Source organism: Mesoplodon mirus, assembly GCF_964341445.2.
Source record: "Mesoplodon mirus genome assembly, chromosome: 4".
NCBI lineage: Eukaryota > Metazoa > Chordata > Mammalia > Artiodactyla > Ziphiidae > Mesoplodon > Mesoplodon mirus.
The window spans coordinates 49,814,215-49,839,129 of NC_138979.1; the positions used below are offsets into that span (position 1 = coordinate 49,814,215).

A 24,915-nucleotide genomic window follows, 5' to 3' on the forward strand; every position below is an offset into this window, starting at 1 on the left:
GACGGTTTTTTGCTTATGGAAAACTTTTGAGAAGTTTGGAACGCAGGTCTCCGTCGGATCTGCAGGAGACTGGTTGCAGTGGAGACGGCTGTTTGAGGGAAGAATTGTCCTGGCAGCTATTGGATGGGAGGGGCTGGAGGACATGTGATGGAGGGAGGGATTTGAAATGTCAGAGCCAATAGCTTTACAAAGAGGTATTATTAATAAGCTTACAAAGGGGTTTCTATTGTTGTAGACTTTGCAAAGAGACAGAGGAGACATCTGAATGTTCGCACTCATGTTCTGACCACAGCACCGCAGAAGCCGAGGCTGTGCTTGCTGCACATCATGGTCACTGGCGTGAAGGACACCGCAGCTCCAGCACCTCTGCTTTAGTCCAGAGCCTTTCTTGCCAGAGTTTGCGTTCTACAGTCTTTTTTTTTTTTTTTTTTTTTTTTTTTTTTTGCGGTACGCGGGCCTCTCACTGCTGCGGCCTCTCCCGTTGCGGAGCACAGGCTCCGGACGCGCAGGCTCAGCGGCCATGGCTCACGGGCCCAGCTGCTCCACGGCATGTGGGATCTTCCCGGACCGGGGCACGAACCCGCGTCCCCTGCATTGGCAGGCGGACTCTCAACCACTGCGCCACCAGGGAAGCCCTTCTACAGTCTTTGAAGTAAACACAGAGAGCCTGAAGGGTAGAAGCAGACTGATACCCTGGACATAGACGTGCAAGTGTTAAAAAACAAGCAGGGCCAAATGGAGCTTCATGTGGGCCAGAATTAGGGCTGGGGAGGCAGGGCCACTGGGGGCCAGACGAGATCTCTGCAGAGACTATGTGTTGGAAAGGAACACAGTAAATAAGGTCTCGAGTGGGACATGAAGGAGCTTCAGGACATGAAGCTGATTAAACCAGCAGGAAGAGGGGTGCAGAGGGAATTCCTAGTAAAGAGAAGAGACAACGTTTAGACAACGTTTCACTTTGAGGCCTGCTGAGCACTGCTCATACACATCTTGCTGGTTATCTGCAGCTCTCCTTTGCCGTGCTCTGTGCCCTGGGTTCTGAGCCCCATGGAGTGCTAGGCTTCTGCATTCCAGTTGGGTTTCATCAGTGGGAGGCACCGGCAGGAGACTGGGGGGCCAGAGGAGAGAGGGGCTGGGGTATCTCTTCCTTTTTTCCCCCAAATTGAAGTATAGTTGATTTATAGTTTCTGGTGGACAGCAAAGTGACTCTGATATATATACATTCTTTTTCAGATTCTTTTCTGGGGTCTCCTTTACCTGTATCCTTAGGGGTAATAGTGGCATCCTGCTGTTCTTTGCCCGAGCCCCAGCTTTGTTCCCTTAACCCTGCCAACACCCCTGCAAAGAGTCCTTTTATGTAAAAGTCTCTTTAAAAAAATCCCACCTAAATGTGCTGTCTTCTGCAAATACCAACTGATACACAGATATATACCAACATTGTCTGAGTGGCTATTTCTCTGTACTGTATTAGTGAGTTATATAGTACGTGCCAATGTGTGCCTTGTAGACAGATGTCATAAAGGCCTATTTTATACCTGTCATACTCTTTTTTTTTTTTTGGCTGTGTGGCTTGCGGGATCTTAGTTCCCCAACCAGGGATCCAACCCAGGCCCCGGCAGTGAAAGCACCAAGTCCTAACCACTGGACCACCAGGGAATTGCCTTACTCTTCATCGACCGTACACATGGGCTGCATTCTGTAAAGATACCTACATTATATGAGTACATAGCATATGTAATTACTCTATACTGTGCCTTATAAATATAATTTTATAAATATCATTTATAAATAGAGAAAGAATCAAAGGCCAGTAAAGAAGTCAGACTGTGCTGTGAGTTACTGCATGTATGTCTTCTAATGAAGCAACTGACAGTGAAGGAGGGCGGTATTAAATGTGATGCACAGTAACAGAGCAAAACCTTGTAGGGAGCTGGTAAATATGGTCAGTTTCTTTCAAATTGACAGAAAAGGGCTTCCCTGGTGGTGCAGAGGTTAAGAATCCGCGCCAATGCAGGGGACACGGGTTTGAGCCCTGGTCCAGGAAGATCCCACATGCCACAGAGCAACTAAGCCCATGCGCCACAACTACTGAAGCCCACGTGCCTAGACCCTGTGCACCGCAACAAGAGAAGCCACCGCAATGAGAAGCCCGTGCACCGCAACAGAGTAGCCCCTGCTCGCTGCAATTAGAGAAACCCCACGTGCAGCAACGAAGACCCAACGCAGCCATAAATAAATAAACAAACAAACAAATAAATATATTTTTAAAATAAAAAATAAATAAAATTGACAGAAAGGATGAGGTTTGTATTGTTGACAAGATTGGACTGGAAAGGGCTGGGAAATGTAAAGCCAGCAAACTGATTTGTTTTAAACACAATTCATGCTGTAATGCCAGGAATACTACACATAACTACAAAATCATTCAGAAAGGTTTAACCTGCCCATTTGCCTTGACGTTGGTTTAGTCTGAAATGTTTCAATCTGAAGCAAACCCCAGCCACAGAAAGCAGTCAAAGTACTGGTTCTTTGCCCTGCAGATCTGTGCAGTGTTATGATCATTTGGTAGGAAAAGAGTTTGGCTCAGGGCAGGGTGAGGGAGGGCCAGGCGGGAAACCCAGAAGCCTAGCAGTGGTCTTGCCTGTGGGGCCCGTGAATACTTACGGGAGTTCTTGGGCAGCCCGGGTCCGATGCTGACCTGCAGCACTTTGTTGCTGGGCTTGAGGATGGCCAGGTCACCAAAGCCTTGGTGGAATTGCACTTGCCGGGAGCCCCCTGCACTCCAGGGACCCCAGTTCTCCTTTTTCAACTTGAGTTCAAGCCTGCGACAAGCATATTTGTTGGAATTAACAAGTCGAGATGGAGCAGTGAGCAAGTGTGGCTCATAGACTCCAGCATGGCGTTGTGCTGCTGGGCAAACGAGCTATAAAAACAAGGCAAGGCTGGATCATCGGAACCAGCACCGGGCCCGGCGGACAGGCATGACAGTCCGTGGGTTTCCCCGACAGAGGCAGCATTCGGGGTCCAGCCCCTGGGAGACACCAGTTGGTGAGGGAGGTACCCCAGTACAGGTGCTTTGTCACTCTGTCAAGTGGATACAGGTGGGACTGCCCCGGGAACAGAAAGAAAGGCCAATCACCAGGCCATACCCGCTGCGGTATGTCACTGTGCTTCTCTCTGATTGCCCAGGTCTGTGTTTGTGGAGGACCGAGAGATGCCAGGCACAGAGAGTTCACATCTTCTTTGCACAGAATGTGGCTGCTATTTAAGTTCTATTCCTCCACCCTCACCCCTACCCCAGGCAGGAAAAAGACAACATTTCCCTTCCCAAATAAAAGGGAAGCTTACTCACAACTGCAGAACTCCTCAGCCAGATTTTATTTTCCACATTGCCTAAATGCCTACATAATGCAATTTCATATTTTGTTTTTTTTACCTTATATTTTTTCATGTTGTAAGACAGAAAAATCATAATTGATTTTTCAAGTTTTTCAAGTAGCCGCCTATTCTATTGAGTGGCTTGGCTATATTCTTCCTTTTTTTGAGTTATTCCCTTATCACAAATTCCCAGACAAAAATAATTGCCCCCCGTACTCATGGCCAAATTGCTTTTTGGAAAAGCTGTAATGAATTCATTCTGCTTCCAGTATCTATTTCACTGTAACTGCAGCAGCATGAGTTATGGTAAGGTCCCCTCCTTATGGGATTAAGGCTTTACTTTGGCCTCTTCCTTGTGAGTAGGAAGAGTGGAGGATATCCCCATTTTATAGATGGGTAAATTATGAAGGAAAAAAAAGCCAAATAACTCACTCAGCAAACATGAGATTAGAAGTTCAACAGTCCTCCAGTGTCTGGTCCACGAGACAATGTTGTTAAAGCAAATGAAGGTGAGGGCCCAGACACAAGACACCAGCCATCCACAGCCCCCAAGTCTCCAAATGCCCCAGCAACACGCTGTATTATGCACTGATCTTGGGAACTTAAGCTCCACTCCAATCACTTTCTTCTGCTTCAGCCTTACACTACTTCTGCCTGCTCTGCTAAATAAAATATTCTTTTATTGGTGATATATAAAATCTGCCTTTTCCTGGCCTCACATTGGTGACCTTTGTTCAAAGGATAAGATACACCATCCAATGAAGTCATTATCTCACAGAAATGGAAAAGTGACATTTTCAAAGCCTGTGGCAACCATCCAGACTGTCTTCTGCAGGCCCTAAGAGTCCACGGGGGAAGTCAAGGCACCCAGGGCTCCTCAGAGTCACCCAAGCCAGTCAGACCCCATCCCCCCACCCCATAGGCCTCCCCTCCTCTCAGCCTGGACCTCAACAGTGAGATCAAGGCCCCAGATCCCAACTTACGTGTTGCTAAATTTCAGAGGTAGTTGCTTCTGGGTTTTTTCCTCATAACGCTTTGCTAAGAGGCTCAAGAACTCAGTTTTAAAGACGGATTCAAGCAAACTGTCATATTCTTGCTCATGAAGAATAAAGAGGTCATCCTGCATAGTACTGCAAAGAGATTGGAAAGACTTAATGAAAGTTGTAGTTTTGTTTATTCCATGATTTTTTCCACTTTTTTTTTTTTTTTTTTTTGGTGGGTACACGGGCCTCTCACTGTTGTGGCATCTCCCGTTGCGGAGCACAGCCTCTAGACGCGCAGGCTCAGTGGCCGTGGCTCACAGGCCCAGCCGCTCTGCGGCATGTGGGATCTTCCCGGACCGGGGCACGAACCCATGTCCCCTGCATCGGGGGGCAGACTCTCAACCACTGTGCCACCAGGGCAGCCCTCCACTCCTTTTTTAATCCTGTAAAATAGCACTAAATTTCTACCGTCTTTCTCTCTGTAATAACTGAAAATCTTTAAAACACAACAAAATGAAGTATAAAAATAAAGTCACTAAAATCTGCTTTTAAAAGAAGTTTATAGCCCACCAAAAGCATAAGTGAAATATTCTCTCATATGACTTTTAAAATCAGGAATTTAAGGACAATTTGTCTGTATAAAAAAAAAAAAGTTTGTTTTCAAACATCCCTACATCACAACCATGCTACCTTCACTAGGATTTGTTGTGATGAAGACCCTGACAACCAGTGGTTTAATCTCTGTCACTCAAGAGCATGTGTAAAGGCAATTCAGGGCCAACATGACAGTTCTACAGTGCCTGGGAGCCAAGCGTCTACTCCTCCTCTTTACAGGTACGACCAGGAAGTTGTACAAGTCATTTCTGCTCACACCCCACTGGCCAGCACTGTGTCACTTGGTTACACCTAGGTGAAGGGGGCCTGGGAAATGTAGTCTCTGGGTGGGCTGCCAGCTATTAACATGGAAAGGAGAGAATGGGTATTACAGGACAGCTCACAATCTCCACTATACCTCCTTGTTCACGAACTTTTCCAAACTTGGAACTGGAATCTTTTCTTAAAGTATGAGAATAATATACCTCAGAAGGTGTGGCCACAAAGCTCCTATCATCTGCCTGTTTCTAGGCAGATGAAAAGTCTGGAATTGTCTTAATCACTTCAGTGACAACAATTCAAAACTCCAAAAGGCACTTGTGTAAAAGTTGCTCACAACAGCTCTGCCAAGTCATTTGGAATTAAAGAAATAAAGCCCCAGCATCCTAGCACAGGTCTAAGAAGACCTCTGCTTTAGGAAGGAGGGTGTACAATGGGGAAGAGGCAGAAAAGAAGCACCACTTTTTGGTGTGTGCGGTGGAGTCAAACTCCCATTTCAGCTGCCTGACTCATGTCTGGGCATGTCTGTTTGCCTGGCTGTACTTTAGGTGGGAGAGTGATTATTCAACAGGGTTATTAAATGAGTCCAACACAGGAAACCTTGAGTAGTTTAATGTGCTCAGATGTATTAGAAGTTTCATGATCATAAAGAAATAAAGCAAGCAGGCCAAAACATCAAGGTCAATTATCAGCATGAGTCTGGAAATGAGAAGAGGCTGTTTGGATACTTTGACTTCAACCAAGTTCAAAAACCCCTCCCTTTGGTGACCAGAGTCAGAGAGTTAGGAAATCATCTTTACCCAGGCCAGAGTTTCAACTCATTCCCCTCTCCTCAGCCCAGGTTCCTAGATCTGAAAACAAAGCTTTCACATTTTTTTTCCCTAAAAAATCAGACTTATGTTTGGACTTCACCCCCGTCTTATTCATATGCTCAACCTGCAATTCCTTACAGACGACTGGCATAGTAGGCCGTGTTGAAAGATGCTTTCCTAGTCTCTGGTTTGGCTGACTACTGGTTCTTTATCCTCTCGCCTTTGTGGCTTACTGTTCTACCGCTGACAACACTAGAAAATCTTGTTTCACTCCCTTAACCAAGATCTTCTTCACAAAAACATTAGTTACAAAACCCTGGGTAAACTCTTTTTTTTTTTTTTAAAGCTGAAAAGTCAGTTTCAGGTAGGACGGCCCCTGCCTTTATTTCAGCCTTTTAAAAAAATGTTTCCTGCTTATGAAATAGATGCTCCTTTTAGTAAACTGAAAACTACAAAGGTTAAAAAAAAAAAAAGAAGAAGAAAATAAACCTTATCCAGAATTCTACCACCCAGAGACACCAGTGGCACCAGTTGGGGATCCTACATTAATCTGAGAAAGTGCAGATACACATGGTGTCAGGCCTCCTGGGAGAAGCTTCACCCAACCCCAGGGGAAAGGCTCACTGACATCTTTTGTGTCCCAGGAGTATCCTGGATAAAAGTCTCTCAACACCTGTAAGCTGTGTGTCCCATGTTTACTCAGGGCCCTGCTCCTCCTTCCAGGACGGGATGGAGCTCCTTAAGACAGGGACTGTGTCTCGTTCACCTTCAGATCCAGAGCTGAACACAAGGTAGGTGATCAGTCCAAAAACAGAGAGAAATTCCAGGTTTCCAAAAGCTCAAAAGCCACAGCAAGGCAAGATTTCAGGAATGAGTCAGGTCAGCTGAACAAGCAGTGAAGCAGCCTGTTCTTCTTGCCAGAGGTTTAGGGCAATCAGGCAATGAAACAGTCTAGGCAAGAATGTCATGCCCAGGGCAGCTGGAGCCTCTGTCTAAAGCCCCCTCCTCCAGGATGATTTCCCCAGTATGTACAAGTACTGGAAAATCTACCGAACCAGACAGGCAGCCCCACAGCTTTTGGTTTAAGGTCTCTGGGGGTCAGCTGTCAGGATGAGGAGGACTAGAGGCTTCATCAGAGAGAACCCCACATAGGAGATTTTATAATTCCAATCTCATCACATACGACAGGAAGGCAAAGAACATGGGCTATTGAAGTTTGTGACCACCCTGCCAGCAAATTGAGTTTTTCAAGTAAGAGCAAGGCCAGGCCAGTATACGGTTCTTGGATAAGAAGCGGCTCTTGAAGGATCCTTCAAAAATTCATTCTGGGCCTTCTGTCAGCAGAATCCCCGAAGCCTTGGAAATCCGATGTCTCACCTGCATATCAGTGGGTCACTTCCTGATCGTCTCACCACGTCTTCAACCAAGACAGAAATGCAGGTGTCAGTGTTTTGGTCTAACTTTTATTTAGATAAGGATTTTCCTGGCCCTTTGAGTAACTGTAGTCTTTGTAGTTCTCTGAGCTATTGGGTCTAATCTATTTTTTTTCTTGTAAGTTAAAAAAACATTTTTCTTAAAATTTCAGTTATAAGTCAACTAGATATATTACCATTTATAAAAAGGTAAAGACTTTTTGGGCTTTTCTGGTGGCACAGTGGTTGGGAGTCCGCCTGCCAATGCAGGGGACATGGGTTCGAGCCCCGGTCCAGGAAGATACCACATGCTGCAGAGCAACCAAGCCCGTGTGCCACAACTACTGAGCCTGCGCTCTAGAGCCCACAAGCCACAACTACTGAGCCCGTGCGCCTAGAAGCTGTGCTCCGCAACAAGAGAAGCCACTGCAATGAGAAGCCCGCGCACCGCAACGAAGAGTAGCCCCTGCTCTCCTCAACTACAGAAAGTCCGCACGCAGCAATGAAGGCCCAATGCAGCCAAAAAAAAACCAAAAAAACAAAAATCAAAAAGGTAAAGACTTCTAAAAATATGATGTCTATTGAAGGATTAGGAAAAACTTTTTATTATGAAAAATTTCAAATATCTAAAAAAGCAGAATAGCAGAATGAACTTCCACATGTCAGGAGGTTTCAACAATGATCAAGCCACAGACAATCAAATGTATCTACAGTCTCATTCTCCCCACTTCCACACACCAGCTAGGTTTTAGAGCAGAGTATAAATATTATATTATTTTATCCTTAAATATTTCAGTCTGTAACTCTAAAAGATAAAGCTTCCTTAAATAAAAATAACCACAATACCATTATCACACATTAAGAAATGAACAATAAATCCTTCATATCAAATAGTTATGTTCACATGTCCCCAAATTGTCCCGTAATTTTTTTCGTATGGTTGGTTTGTTTGAATAGGGAACTGTGAGCCAATTTGGCTTTCCCAGTAGTTGTAAGAGTTAGGGACGGGCTGAAAGATGAAGCTTGTAGGACACTTTGATAGTCTGAACTAGAAGAATCCATTAGGTGGTCATTCCAGCCAAGAGTCAAGAAGTAAGCCTCCTAAAGTGTTCAAAACACGTTACAACTTTCTTCCTGAAGAGCTAGACAACTGTTAAAATTTTTCTCTATGCCAATACTGAAATACATTGAGCGCGCACACACACACACACACACACACACACACGTTCTCCTGGTACCACAGTCCATTTCTACTCTGGATTCCATTTCACTACTCAATCCATTTCACACTCTACGATCCATGTGGTTGCATTCCTAACTTGGTTTAGATTACTAGCCTAACCCAACGGCTGAAGGAAATGCAGGAACAGTATTAATCTTCGCAAGTTGGGGCTCAGTAACTGTAACATGCAGATATAACAAGTTTAAATGACTCAGGCTCTTTTTTTCCCCTAGATCCAGAACAAATTTCAGGCTAAGTACCTCATTTTATTACATCCTCTAACAAGGAAAGACCATAAGGAAGCAAATGTCGAGAATACTAAAAAGAAATGCAGAAATACTAAAGAAATAATAGTATTTCTCTTTAGAAATACTAAAGAGGAAGCAGAAAAAGAATCTGATTTTACTATGAGACACTGTATCCTCAGAGGCTGAGAGAGGAGGAAAAAAAAAAAAAAGAAGGAACAAACTTGAGTGTGAATATCCCAAACCTTGATAAGCCTCAAAGACTTGATCAATAAGATATTAAGTGTCAAAGTGCTTGATACAAATGTAGGCATATGATGATCAAGCACTCCCTGATGGTCTGAAGGCTGCAGACAGACCTGGGCAATAATAATAGAAAGAACAACGATCATTCTCAGAGTAATCAGCACATGTGCCCCAAAGCTGTGACTCCTGGTCTTATAGCCACGGCTACTGCCAAGTGTGCACAGCACGTTTCAGCTCATCCAGCTTAGCCCAGGTATAGCTGGTCCCCATGCAAGAAAAAAAGAGAAGCTTCCAGCTGGGTTCCTTGGACCAGCAAGGGCAGCCTCAGGGCCCAGCTAGCCAGGAGACTGTGGCCAGCAGGTCGTGGCCCACGAGCTGAATTCTCAGAAAGACCTTTGAGGAAAACCCGACAGCGCCTAGAGCGTTTCAGTGAAATCCATGGCACTGAGACCCACCTGAGGTGGGGCTGCAAAAGGCTGCTGATGGACTCATCTGCTTAGTTCTACCACATCCTGAACTGAAGGGTTTTAAACTCTTAACCTCACTGTACTGCCTGGCTCTTTATCAGGAAAATTGGGAACAGATAGAATCAGAAACCACAGTGACACAGGCAAGAATGGACACAACTTAAAATCTGCTTTGGATTATCACACTGGAGCCAGGATTTCTAGCCTGGTAAATCAGATGCCTGAGCACACAAAACCCCTGCTTTTTCCTAAGAGCAGGAGTTTTGTCTTCTATGTGGAATAAGAGTTCCAAATTCCAGGAAGACATGTTCGCAAGTAACCAGAACATCTCTGATTTTAATGCCATGGCAGCCTGAAGAAGCTTGCCGTGAGAGAGGCAGTGGTATCCTCAGAAGGGCCAGGGACATGTCTCAAGGAGGAAGCTACTGGGCTCAAAGGGGCCTTTCTTCCTCTTTTCTTAGCCTTCTGTGGACTGAGAGGATTTCCTCTCATCAGAGGGAACTTAGTCTGAGAGTTATTAGCAGGGGACTTAGGGAAGTCTCAGCATGCATAGAAGCCCCTCTGCCAAAAGAAAGCCATAGTGCTGACAGGAAGAGCAAGGGCCCCTACCTGTGAACTTGGAGTTGAAGGGAGCATTTGGCAATGACTCCAGGGCTATAGATTATGGAGACCAATTTGTACTCCCCCCATGGGTATTAACAGGCATAAAGGGCTTCAAGGAGTCCAAAGAAACTTCCCACCTAGGACAGTCAGACGTCACAGCAAGCTAAAAAGCAGTACTGATGACCTAATGTCCACCTGTGCTTGGGCCTTTCCTGGTGAAACTGGTTAGGTCTTCAACAGGGGCGAGGTGGGCTTGGGGGCAGGGCTCGGAACATTGGCCCTACTTCAATAACAGCAATTGTGCTGGTTGTTTCACATACTACATTTATTTCTCAAATTTTATGGGAACAAAGGATCTGGGTATCCCTTGATCAGGGCAAATTTTTCTCGTCATCTTGGGACTCCCTGAGAGCCATGAAGATGAGCCCTTCTTTGGGAAGGAGAGGAAACTGGGTTCGCTTCATCATGATTGTTACAACTGGGGAGCCTGACGGGCCCTTTCTCTAGGCTGTGTTTGGAACAGCGGTTGGTGATGTTGAGGATAGACAGGGCTCCCCTGCCCCCAGCCCTGGCCACTCACCTGAGGGACACAGACAAGATCCTCTCCATCTCGATTCTCCGCTTCAGCACCTCCTTCACAAGGCCTTTGTCTGGACCCTGCTTGACCTTTTCTCGTCCAATTAAGTATAAGCATTTCGGAGTAAGAAGCAAGTCTCGCTTTACGCTCTGTAAGGAGAGGTGTTTTAAAAAGTGTCAGAGTGAAAATACTCCACACAAAGGGCATTTGTGACCAGGTGAAGGGATGCTGCTTTAGGTAGTGAACTTTCACTACCATTGGATGGCCGTCCCTCGAGAGCAAAAGGGGACACTGTTCATGATTCTTAGGTTGACATGTAAAATTGCTGATACTTGACTCTCTTTGACTTACAAAAATGGCAGACCATCAGGACAACACCTAAGGTATCAGGGCAAACCAACACGTAGGACGACTCTACCAATGATCTGCTGCAGAATGTTTCTCTCTCAGGGATCCGTGCATATATAAATTTTGTGAGCCCATGAAATTTTTAATTTTTAAAATTGATAAATTTTCATTTCAATGACAATCCTTAAAAATCTAATATAAACATACTGTATTATACTCAAATACTACTTAGAGACTTAAGCACTCATGTTTGCATTCAAATCTGCCACCAGAGCAGCTGGTACCATACTCGGGTTGTAAGGAATGATTTGGTTTTGGCAAAACAACATCATCCTTCTTGTGAAATTAATACTGTTATTAATTTCATTATTTTTTTTCCTGACCAAAAAAACAAACAAGAACCAACACACATAAAAAGCTCTTAATGGGCCCATAAGCTATTGTGGCTTCATATTTCACTATTAGGGTCAAGATTTTATCAGGCAAAAGAAAATGTCTAAGAGGTGGAAAAAAAAAAAAAAAATCAGCTGGCCCCCAGTGGCTCTGTGAAAGCCCTGCATAGTCATTTGCTCAGGGAAAATGGGTAAGAACACTTCACTTTAAATTCTGAATCTTTCGATCCAATGAATCTACTCCTATCAATTTATTCTAAAAGCATCAGTAGACAAATGCACAAAGACATGTGAAAGGATGCTCACTGCATCCTTTTATTTACGATGGTTAAAAAAAAAAAAAAGCCCACTGAGAAAAGAATAATGAGAAACTATAGTGAAGCGGGCTTCCCTGGTGGCGCAGTGGTTGAGAGTCCTCCTGCCGATGCAGGGGACACGGGTTCGTGCCCCGGTCCGGGACGATCCCACAAGCCGCGGAGCGGCTGGGCCCGTGAGCCATGGCCGTCGAGCCTGTGCGTCCGGAGCCTGTGCTCCGCAACGGGAGAGCCCACAACAGTGAGAGGCCCGCGTACCGAAAAAAAAAAAAATATATATATAGTGAAGCAACTGTTGAATTGGATACTATGCAGCTAAACAAAATAATTTATATTGACACATCTATTAATATGGAAAGTTCTCCCTGGCATATTTTAAGAGCAAAACAACCTAGGACATAAACCAGCATGTAAGGTAGATCTCATTTTTGTAAAACTAAATATTCAAATGTATGCCTGCAAAAAAAGTTCTAATGGATACACACAAAATGTTAACAGTGATTGTTTCTGGGTACAGGTGGCTACTTTTCTTTTGGCTTATCTGCATTTTCTAAATTTGTCTGCGACGAGCATGTTCTGTTTTGGTAATCAGAAAAGCAAAATTACGAGTTATTTTTAAAACTAAGGAATCTGTTTGGTGACTCTCAGAGGTGGGCAGTCAGCGTGTACCTTGAACCTCCTGTCATACTTGGTCACTGTGTCTGCAAAATCAATCTTCTCTCTCTTGCCCACAAACTGCTGGAGTTCCGGGTGCTCTTCCATCCCTATGTAGTCCCCGATGAAGTTCCTGTTAATACTGTTTCTCCTCCTCTCCTTCTTGTTCAACAGGAGGTCAGAGGCTGCAATTCCCAAAAGGGCAGAGAAGGGAGAAGGATCAGTCCCCGAGGAGAAGGAGGAAAATGCTCAGTGTGGAAAGACACAGAGAAACTCTAAATGAATGCAAGGTTTTAACACACGACATTATATGCAAAGTAAAATGAACCTGTAATTCGTCTAAGTTCAAAAGTATTCTTAGATTTGGTAAATTCATGAAACAAAATGACTACAATACCCTCTTCTCTCATTTGGACATATTTCTTCCGGGCCACGAATTTCCTCCATGATTTCTGTATCACTCGAGCATACCCATCGTACTTTCGCTCTCTCATTTCTTCTAGAAGAAAGAGCTGTGAATATAGAGAAGACCAATGTGAGCCAATTCACAGGACCTGAACATCACTTTTTTGGGTATTTCAGGGACACTCAGTTTAGCTGAGGACATAATGGGGAGCAGCTTCTCAGACTCATCAACAAAGGTGAAAAAATGTGTTTATGATCACTATAACTTTTATATATACATAGTCTTTTAATATAATATATTATAATACTATAATATAATACACATATTCTTTTAACAAAAAACATAGTGGAAAATAGCTGGATCTGAGTGTATTCACTTGGACCTTAATGATGGTGTCTGCCCTGCCTTGCTCATAACCTCTGTGAGAATCAAATGAGTGATTCAGCACTTATCTACTTATTTCCCACCTCAATCCAAAGAGGATATTAAGTGGCTTGATCAAATGAGCTCGTGGAGGCAGTTGTTTAGTGCTGCCTATAGTGTCTTACTAGAACTTTCCAGCTTTTGCAAGAGCAGAGCCTGTGCTGCAGTGGAAAGAGGGCTGCCCTCCTCTTGGTTCCATGAAAGAAGTATAGACTTCCTGCCTCATAGAAATCTCCAAGGAGTCACTGGGGCAGGGATAATAACCAGTGACTGGAGCTGGACTTAAGATGTGTTAGTTAGGACTTAGATTCACCAAGAGGGGCTGGAGATTGTTTTACTTAAGGGCTCATATCAGACACTGGCAGGTGTTGAGACTCAGGCAACCTTAACGATGAATACTGATTTCTGCACCCCACTCAACAAAGCTCTGGAATAACGAAGATGACAGCAAGCAGCTGTAATGAACCGAGTGCCCACTACAGGTCAGGAGTCATTCTAGATGCTTTACACACATTCTTTCATTCAACCACTCAACAACTACATGAACCACATATTTGTGTTATCTCCATTTTACAGATGAGAACATTGGAACTAAGATTGGGTGAGGCTGGAAAGTGAACCAAGGTCTTTGGACGTACAAGTCTTTCTCTGTAAATCTGCATCTAATCAACTCGTAAAATGGTGGGAAACTCTCATTCACCTAGAAAGTGGTTTACATGACTCTCTAGGAACAAAAATAAAACGGACCAATAAAAACCCAAAGTAACGATGATGAATGTCATTGTTAAAATGTTCCAGAAGTATAAACAAGTGAATTTGGTTTGAAGGCAGCTGGGCTTGATTTGTTGTCTCTTGTTTGTCTGGGTCTGTACCCTGGAGCCACATCGATCTCCCCCTGACACTCAGCTTCTCCTTCTCACATCCCCAGCTGTGTCAAAACCACATCTCAAACTCAAAATACCAAGAGAGGGGCACTTCATTCCACAGCCATCAGTGCCATATACAATAAACACAAGGAACATATTTCCAAAGCAAAAGACTTTTAACAATTGGACAGAATGTTTAAAATCTGAGCCCCGCGGTCGACTGGAAGATTATCTGTTGGTGTTTCTTATCTTGTGTGTTGGGTTGCTGGGTAAGTCTTGTTTTCTTCTTCTTTCTCACAGAACTATTTTGGGAGTGTCATAGAAAATACACTTGTGACTCAGAAAGGATGAAGATGCAACCAGTTCCCAGCTTCCTACAGACGAGTTCAAAGATTATCTGGTTTTTAGGTTCTTTCCAAAAGCCATACGGGTTAGAAATCAGGGAGGTTCAAGAAGAAAAAGAGGGCCTCCCTGGTGGCGCAGTGGTTGAGAGTCCGCCTGCCGATGCAGGGGATACGGGTTCGTGCCCCGGTCTGGGAGGATCCCATATGCCGCGGAGCGGCTGGGCCCGTGAGCCATGGCCGCTGAGCCTGTGCGTTCGGAGCCTGTGCTCCGCAACGGGAGAGGCCACAGCAGTGAGAGGCCCGCGTACAGCAAAAAAAAAAAAAAAAAAAAAAAAAAAAGAAGAAAAAGAGAGAGAGAGAGGAAAAAAAAAAGCAAAAATCATGGACACATGTAACAAATAAAACCAAACCAAACCCTCTGGTGCCTGATGTCTAATGTGGGTTCTTAAAAGCAAATGGGTTACTTTGTAAATTCAGCACATTTACTATAAAAATCAAGGCGAGATCACAGGGTAGATTTTTGAAAACCGTTTTTCTTTTTTTGGCCTCACCATGCGGCAGGCAGGATCTTAGTTCCCCAACTAGGGATCGAACCCGTGCCCCCTGCAGTGGAAGTGTGGAGTCTTAACCATTGGACCGCCAGGGAGGTCCCTAAAAACCAATTTTTGTAAAAGTATTTGCAATGTCAGGGCTAGATGTGGATGGATGAGTGATGGTGGTGGGGAGAGAGTAGTGATAATGGGATTTGTGTGCGTGTGTAAAAAGATGGGGGAGAGGACAGTCAAGTGATGGTAAAAAGCAATTGGGAGGAAGACACGGAAAAGAAAAACCAAAAATAAATCTTGATTTTTGAAGTAAAATCTCAAAGCTCAACTGAATCAGAAAAAAAAGTATGAAAAATATTGAGGCTGTTTTTGTGAAAATTTAGCAAGTCAAAAAAGTAAAAGTGGGTATAAAACAACAGAAGAGTTCTCCATTGTACCAGTAAATCACTCCATCCTGTTTTAGAAAGAACAGGAACTGTTCTGTGGGTTGCTTAATGGTGTATGACACAACATTTTCATTTTATAATTGGAAATGAAATTACTGTGAAGCTACAAATAACTCAAAGTGGAAAATGCTACCACAAACTTTTCATAAATGGGTTCTGTCGATGTGTGCCACTTATTTATTTAACAACCTTTACAGTTCATAAAGCCATTCAGTTACAACCATTAGCATTTCTGATCTAGGGCTGATCCTGTGAGGCAGGCAGAACAGCAGCCATGGGGCCCACTGTAAAGGAGAAAACTTACTGCGAGACCAGAATTTGCCTAGAGTCAAGTGTTTCCATTATGACCAACACCGCAAGTTCTCATGGTACTTCCCCTTGATATGGTGACTAATTTTGCCAAATTCACCAAAGACTCCTGAAATGGGAGTCTTGTGATTATTACAGGAACCTCAAGAAATGGTGATGCCCAGCCCCGGTTAGTTCCAGCAGTTTCTCCAACTTAAAAAGGAGTATATGGGCTTCCCTGGTGGCGCAGTGGTTGGGAGTCCGCCTGCCGATGCAGGGGACACAGGTTCGTGCCCCAGACCGGGAAGATCCCACATGCCGCGGAGTGGCTGGGCCCGTGAGCCATGGCCGCTGAGCCTGCGCGTCCGGAGCCTGTGCTCCACAACGGGAGAGGCCACAGCAGTGGAGGCCCGCGTACCGCAAAAAAAAAAAAAAAGCATCTTGATTAGTTGCTAATAAAACTCTTAAAAAAAAAAAAAAAAAAGAGTATGTTTGGGACTTCCCTGGCGGTCCACTGGTGAGGACTCCATGCTTCCACCACAGGGGGCACAGGTTCCACCCCTGGCCAGGGAACTAATAATCCGCATGCCACCCAGTGCAGCCAAAAAAAAAAAAAGTGTCTTCATTCCACAGCCCCAGAGCTATGGGGCAGAACTGAGGGGCTGGGTTGGGTTCCTGCTCAAACTGAGAACTTCCTGTGGACGGACGTTCATTAGTGACCGGCAGAGTGACCACACCCTCATCAGGAAAGATGAAGAAGTTCCACTAAATTAATCTGTGGAGGCCTGATAAGTTTGCAAATTGTTAAACCTATATGTTTGAATTCCTTACTGGTAAATATCCCTGTCCTTTAAGCCCAGAGATTTCTCCTTCTACCTATTGGTCCCCTGAAAGTCCTTTCCGGGCTTCCTCATGGTCTTCAAGATACAGTTCTGGAAACTGTCACTCCCAGGATCTGCTCCCCCTTTAAGGAGGAAGCCTGGGCCTGCGTTACACAACCTGCTTGGTGTCACCCAGGTGAGGATGTAGGTTTACCCAAGCCTCCTTTGTGGGCAAAGAAGTACCTATTAGCTTAGGCACCACTGGACACTAAAAATAACTACTGGGCTCTTCCTATGAGCCACTTTCCTCATGAGGCTCTGAGTGCACAAAAGCACACAAAACACTCCCTGACCTTAAGGTGATGACGTCTAGAATGGGAGAGAGACTTTAAGTAAGAAAAGAAAATAGCTTTGTATCCATGCTGAGGGCTCTGGGGCGTGGAGAATGGCCTATGCTTAGACTGGGAGCAGTGGAAAGCCTTCTTTGAGGAGCCCACATTTAAGGCATGAACAGCAGGATGAGGAAAAGAAGCCAGCCACGCCATGGGCAGGGGGCCGACAGGGGCTGTGGGGAGAGGGGCGGCCCTGAGGAAACTCACAGACTCAGGGGCTTTGACGAACACTTTGCTCTTCCCGAGCTGGAACTGGTCACTGTCCATGTTGACAGACTGCAGCAAGTGGAGGACACCTTGTTTCTCATCTCCTCTCCACGAAGGCCAGGTGGCTTTGGTCAGAATGGCATACCTGTGAGGACAATGAGGGAGAGAAAGATCAGGCTCAGCCTGGACCACCCCCCAAAGGCGCTCGGTGCTGCTAGGGTCCTAGCCATCCCCTCACCTCCCTTCCAAGGCTCAGGGATGGACCTCGACAACTGCAAAAATCCACTGGGTCCGGATTGCCCATTTCCGAGCTGCCTCCTAACTCCTTCCTTATCTGACCACTTCCACGTGAAGGCCCTGGAGAAAATCTGCTTTTCCTTTCTACCACTGTCCAAAAATAGCATTCCTGAACATCCCCGGTGACACTCTTCCAGCAAAATCAGTCTTTTCTCGATACCAATTTCCCCTGATGTCTCAGGAGCACTTAACAGTCAATGTGAAGAGTTTTACAAAGCTCCCCATAAGCAGCTGTTATGATTACGATGGGTCAACTTTCATCTTTGGAGTTCTCTGCATCTTGAGACAGGAGGCCCTGGTGATCTGGTCCTCGGCTATTCTCCAATCTCGTCTCTCTACTGTCCTCAGGCTCACCACGTTCCTGGGAGGACGGCCTCTTCTTTATGCACATTCAACACTTTCCCTCCTCAGAGCCTTCACCCATGCTGTTCCCTCTACCAGGTGTGCTGTTCTCCAAACTCCTCAGGTGGCTGGCTCCCACTCAGGGGGTGCTCCCCTTCAGTGACCCTTCAAGAGAGGCCTTTGGGGTGGACCCAAGCAAACACTGTCCCCCTGCTATTCTCTCTCATAGAAAATAATATTTTTCCTTCAGAGCACGTATCATAACTCATAATGATAAGTCATATTGGCATCTATTTGGTTAACTCATGCCACCTCCATGGGGACAAGAGCTCCGTAAATGGGAGCTCACCCTGCACATCCGGCACCTTACACAATGCCAGGAATGCGGCAGTAAGAACTAACATGAAGGGCTCCAACACTATAGGGTGCTCTCTGCATCAGGTGCTATTCTTGGTGCGTTAGATCCTTGATCTCATTTTATTCCTACAGCAACCTCATCCAGTTGGTCTTTCCACTTTGCAAAGCAGTAAACACAGGCAACTAGAGACCCACTCAAGGCTACTTAGCTAGTAGGAGTCATAGCTGGGATTTGAACCCCAAGCTGTTTCTTTCATGATGGCACTACATACAAGACATGGATTGGTATACAGGTAAATATTCCCTTTAAAGATGATACAGTCTACTACACATCTATGTTAGAAACATCATAATTATGTAAGAAGCTAGTCTAATAGAGGAGACAGAAGCACATTACAAAATGTCAGATACAGAAGGTACCAAAGACTTGAGGTGGAAGGAAGAGAAAGACGGATGGAGGGAGGGAGGGAGGAAGAAGGGGAAATCAGAGAAGACTGTGGGTGAGGAATTGGAGGGCGTGGCCTAGGGGCAGGCACATCTAGAACATAGGCAATGAATGGGCCCCAGGCCTCTGAAGAAGCCAGTGTCCTCCCTTGTTCCCAGAAGCTACTAAGAGGATTAGACTGACTAATGGCATCCAAGGGAGAAGGGAATTGTGACAAGAAGAGTGGCTCCGCCTTCAGGATCCAGGGCTCCCTAAGAGGACAGAGCCAGTGCTCATCACACCCTTAGGTCTAGCTGGCTGGGACTAAGGTGATTCTAGGGACCCTCTCTGGTCCTCCTAAATATCCACATCTTGCCTGATAATACAAATTTCCTGGAGAAGCAAACCCTCTTATTCACTAATTAGCGATAAAAAGCTTAAAAATGAAAATGCCTGGCTGAAGCCACACATTAGCAGGAATACATTTCACATGTGGCATAATGAAGTCAGTTATACAAATTAAGTCACATAAAAATGACTGAGAGCAGGGTTGCCATTGGGGGGGGGGGATGTGGTGAAAAGGTAGGAATGTACTGGCAATATAAATGGATGAGGGAGAAAGTTCATGCAGGGTATGGGTGAGAAAGAAAAGACCAGACTCCCAAGGTGACAAGTTTCTAAGAGTACGAGTTTGCCTGGCTTGATCTAATCAAATCGTAATTATAAACCAAAGTATTTTTATTGTGCAACCTCAAATAGGTAGCTCTTTGCAATTCACATTTTCCCCCCTATTAAAATAATGCTGTATTTCTCTTTTTTTTTTCTTTTTTTAATAGTAAGGAACTTGTTTTGAAGAGACTTTTTCTTCTTCCTTTTCCTGACAAGGCCGCTGAGAGTTTGGGTCTGGGTAAGACATGGGAATTGCCTGGCATTTCCAGAGCCCTTTGACAATGGACCACTTGTGGTGGTCCCCTTGGCTTTCAGGAAGCTTGATGATATCCTCCTTACTTCCTTTTGTACTTCACTGGAGAGGCCAGGGCATAATTCTAGTACAATGTTCTCCCACTATGTAAGTACACCCAGTTCACTCGTCTTTCTCCAGGATATACTGGTGGGAACTGGTTGCACAAGGCAATGGTGCACTGCCTAACAGGTTGCCTGTGATAATTCTGGAGAGATGAGGATAATAGTTTATACTCCTTTCATCAAGTATTTTCAGTTTAAGACCAAAATTTCATCTCAAGACCTTTGCACTGGCTGTTCTCTCTGCCTAGAACTCCCTTTCCTGCCCCTAGTCTGGACGGCTCCTTGTAATCTCTCAGATGACCAATCCAATGGTTCCTTCTCAGACGAAATGCAGCCCAGCAGACCTCTAGCTGCTGGCACTTGGATTTAAGGATGTTTCTGACCCCCAAGGACACTAAAATCCTGGCAGCCAGCAGGACACTCGCTACACTCCATACCTGAGATAATAAAGGTATAAGATGTTTTAATTACTCACAGGGGATCACAGGATGAGACAGTGACTGGATGATTCTGGACAAATCCTGTTACAACCCCAGACTCATACACCTTATGGAAAACAGCACTGTCTCTGGAAAAATATTCCTTGCCCATTGACAGATATATGGCCTTGTAGCCATTTTTGAGTGGGAGACTAAACATGTACTTCTTATTGAGAAACAAATTTTCCTTCCAAACTTCATTTTTATTATCCTCCCAGTACTCTCAAATCAAAAGAAATATGACAACATCAAAAGAGCCTCCTTTTTATAAGACAGGGCTGCCTGTTTGTCTCTTCTGAAAGGAAAAGCCCACAGCAGGAGAGCTAAGGAGGGAGGCACCCAAGGATAAAATCATTTCAGTGAAAGTCCCTCAACACAAAGGGCATAAGAGATATACAATAAGTGCTTACTCTGTGTAAGGCACAGAAGAAAATACCACCTGTGGAGCCATGCAGCTAGCCTGGCACTTGAGAGAGGTCCAGATATTATAACCAGGTCATTTCACAGCTCATTTAAGGAGCTGCAGCAAACAAGTAACACAGCCCGCTCAGGGCACCCCAGACATTCCTGCCAGGAGAGGAAAGCGTGGACTTCCCGCTCCCCCCAGTGACGTAGAGCTCCCAGCAATGCTTACGGAAGTCAGGTTTGTCGGTTTGTTTTTAAATAATATGGAAGGAGGGAGGTCTTTCATAACTGGTTTCTCAAAAACAAACAAACAAAACAAGGTCAGATTTAAAAAAAATCTGATCAGTTTTCAGTAGTAATGCCAATTAGAGAGAATCTGTAAATATCGCATAAAGAGTTTTTAAGTACAGAAAAAATACTGAAGGAGGATAAAACTATAAACATTTTGGACTTGTTGAGGGCAGGCCTTTCTACATTAGGGCAAGATGGAGGAAATACTCTTCTTTCACTATTTTCTGAATTTAATTTTTTTCCCTCTTAATTAAAAAGGGGTATTTTTCAAAGAAATGTAGTTTTACAAAAAATTTTAAAGATTATCTAAGTCATGGTTCTCAACTAGCTTTGGCCCCCAGGGGATATTAGGCAATGTCTGGATACAGTTTTGGGTGTCACAACTCGGGGAAGATGGGGATGGGGGTGGGATGGGGGTTGGCACTACTGGCATCTAGCAGGTAGAGGCCAAGGAGGTTGCTAAACATCTTCCAATGTACAGGACGGCTGCCACAATGAGGCCTCATCCAGCCCAAAATATCAATAGCTGAGGTTGAGAAATCCTGTTCTAAGCTAGTGTCACCGTCACCCATCTGCTTAAAGAAGAGCAAAGTCTTTGATAATTAACGTTTCAGTCGTCTGTCAGCAAATGGATGCTGCTACAGTGATGCAAGAGCGCTCCAAATTTATTTTCTCACTTTCCTAAAGACATCTTTTCATATTGCTCTGCTTACACTAGAGGTGTAGTGGGCCCTTTAATTCAGAGAGCTGTGTCAGTGAATTTTATTCCTAGTCTAATCAGCCTCCAAAATTAGCAGCAATCTTGAATGTGTGGGGACAGAATCAATGAAGCTTTGTTGTATGGAATGATCCGTGCTTTTGCTAAGCCTCTTCTGACCTTCCACATATGATGACCCACACTGATGAGCAGTAGGTCAGTCATCCCAATCTCATGGCAGAAGAAACAACATCCTCAAAGGGAAAGCTGCTTTATTAGAAGTACTGGATTTCAAAGACAGCAATTAAGCTCTTCTCCATCCTACAACCTCTTTGTTACATACAATTTGAATTCAATAAAAATTTCTTACATCCTGCTCCTGTATCATATACCAGGAAGACATAATTATTTTCTGATTAAAATACTAAATATGGCTTCCTTCTTTCATACAGGAAATGAAACAGATGTAGAAAATCAGTGGAACATCACTAATTTACAGTCATTAGAGAAGTTCGAATCGTAATATTTTAAGGACATTAAATGTTATCCTTTTTAAAAACAATGCAAAATAAGAACAATTTAGTACAGATCCTGCCAAATGCACTTCAATGGAAATATAAAAATCAGTTTAGGGGCTTCCCTGGTGGCGCAGTGGTTGGGAGTCCGCCTGCTGATGCAGGGGACATGGGTTCGTGCCCCGGTCCGGGAGGATCCCACGTGCCGCGGAGCGGCTGGGCCCATGAGCCATGGCCGCTGAGCCTGCGTGTCTGGAGCCTGTGCTCCACAACAGGAGAGGCCACAACAGTGAGAGGCCCGCGTACCGCACGCACACACACACACATACACAAAAATCAGTTTAACTTTATATTTGGACTGCACAAAAAATCTGAGGTTAAATACTTTAAGCTTGTAAATATTTTCCTAAAATTGTCTTCATACTATTAATTTGCTCAGTCAAGTTAAATCTCAGTCCGTCCCCATGTCACAATTACCATGAATTTCTGATCTATCACTCTAAACAGACAAAATACTTGTGGCTACTGATTTACTTACAATAAATAATGCTAAAAAGAACTGTATTATAACTTAAGACTAAAAAGGCAAATAATTTAAAAATGATCAAAGGAGATGTAAAATGGTACAGCCACTCTGTAAAACAATCTAGCAGTCCATCAAAAAGGTTAAGCATAGTTACCATTTGACCCAGCAATCCCATTTTTAGTTACGTCCCAAAGAGAAATAGAAACATATGTCCACATAAAAACATGTATGTGAACACTGGGAGCAGCGTTATTCATCATTCAAAACAGCCAAAATGTGATGTCTGTCAACTGATGGATGAATAAGTAAAATGTGGTCTATTGGAACACTGGTGCAAGGGAACATTATTTGGCAATGAGTAGGAATGAAGTGCAGGTATATGCTACAGGATGATCCTTGAAAACGTTATGTGAAGTAAAACAAGCCAGAAACAAAAGACACATATTACATGATTCTATTTATAAGTAATGCTCAGAAGAGGCAGAGAAAGAAGTGTCTGCTTAGGGCCAGGGGTGAGGGCCAAATAGGGGGCTGATGACTCGGGAAGTGAGATTTTTCTCTTTGAAAATGGTCTGAAATTAATTGTGGTGATGGATGCACAACTCTGTAAATATATTAAAAGCCAATGAAATGTATACTTTAAATGGGTGAATTGTATGATATGTGAATTATATGTCAATAAACTTGTTTAAAACCAAAAAGAGTCCAGAGTTACCAGTTCATTACCTCTGTAGGAATTTTTGGAAGACGCGCCGATAGGCATACCCAGCTCTCCTCACTCGAATGTTCTCTTTTAGGCCCAGATATTCTACTTGATGCTTTACCCTATAAAGGAGAGAATGGAGCCAGGACATTACTGGATAATCTTTTCACTCTGTTCTCCCACCCACCATTCCCCCCAAACTCCCAATTCCACACTGCAGGGAAGCATAGTAAAAAAGATTATAATTTATAGTGTTCAGAGTCTGAGCTGGCCCTCAGGTTATGTAATATTAATACATATCTGGTTAACTGAAAGGGTAGAAATCTGATTCAGGAAAATAATTTTCCTTTCTCCCATCCTCCAAATCCCAAACTCACCACCAGCCTTTTCTCTACTAAGGAAAATATACGTGAGGTTGCCAATTAGAGATATCTGCTCATTTTAAGTATTTTTCACAAATTCTGGCTTCACCCCAAGCTTTGAGGCAGGGAATGCATCACCCATTGATTCCTTTCCCGTGAATCACATGGAAAACAATGTGCCTCATGTGAAAACATCGTTTCATTCATTATAAATTCCATCACTAGGAAACCTTCTTATACAAATTTTTGTCAACAAGACAACTAGTTCAACATATTCTGTTATGTTTAAAATGTCATGCTTGGGACTTCCCTGGTGGTGCAGTGGTTAAGAATCCACCTGCAAATGCAGGGGACACGGGTTCGAGCCCTGGTCTGGGAGGATCCCACATGCTGCGGAGCAACTAAGCCCGTGCGCCACAACTACTGAGCCTGCGCTCTAGAGCCCGCATGCCACAACTACTGAAGCCCTTGCGCCTAGAGCCTGTGCTCCGCAACAAGAGAAGCCACCACAGTGAGAAGCCCATGCACCGCAACGAAGAGTAGCCCCCGCTCACAGCAACTAGAGAAAGCCTGTGTGCAGCAACGAAGACCCAACGCAGCCAAAAATAAACAAACAAACAAATAAATAAATGTCCTGCTTTTTGCATATTCTTGGAGTGCAGTCAACTCCTCAGTAAACATCAGCCAGGCTGGCAATGCCCGCTGTTCCCCTGGGTATACCATCTCCTTCCCTCAGAAGGAGTCCTCTTTCAAGACTGTCCTCAGAAGGTCAAGGCCTGAGAACTCAACTAGGGCAGTTATTTAGAATCCAGGGCAGGCAACTTTGCCAAAGCCAAACAAAGACACATTTTCAACAGGAAACGAAAAATAAACTACACGCCATAAACTTGTGGAATGAGTAACCCTGTCCACCAAGAACTTCAATTGACCCTGTGATCCCTGACGACGAAGCACACTGCCCTTTCATGGACCCCGACATTCCACACTCACGGATGAAGTGGGACCATCTGTCACACAGTAAACCTGAACCGAGATGAGGGGGCGGATCCCAGGAAGCCATCCTCCTAGAAAATCAACACCTGACCAAGGGATACCTTAGACCTTGTAAAACCAGTGTACGTGAGTGTATGTTAGCAAGTTCCTCACTGCAGTTCCAATAAGGGGGTGTAACTTAAAAAAAAAAAAAAAGGGAAAACACCCTGGGGGAAACTCTATGAAAATTTACTG

The 24,915-nt window shown here is 44.3% G+C and overlaps 1 protein-coding gene across 2 annotated transcripts in view; it reads right to left on the reverse strand.

Moving 5' to 3' along the window:
- Nucleotides 1–24,915, reverse strand: part of MYO1E (myosin IE) — a 206,799-nt gene that overhangs the window by 20,499 nt on the left and 161,385 nt on the right. For both annotated transcript variants that reach the window (XM_082617102.1, XM_082617101.1), the window contains exons 18-24: nt 23,350–23,448; nt 17,265–17,409; nt 12,924–13,038; nt 12,542–12,711; nt 10,822–10,967; nt 4,362–4,508; nt 2,665–2,822 (exon numbers count right to left, since the gene is read on the reverse strand). In XM_082617102.1, coding sequence (XP_082473228.1) covers nt 2,665–2,822; nt 4,362–4,508; nt 10,822–10,967; nt 12,542–12,711; nt 12,924–13,038; nt 17,265–17,409; nt 23,350–23,448 — 980 coding nt within the window. The remainder of the gene's footprint in view (nt 1–2,664; nt 2,823–4,361; nt 4,509–10,821; nt 10,968–12,541; nt 12,712–12,923; nt 13,039–17,264; nt 17,410–23,349; nt 23,449–24,915) is intronic.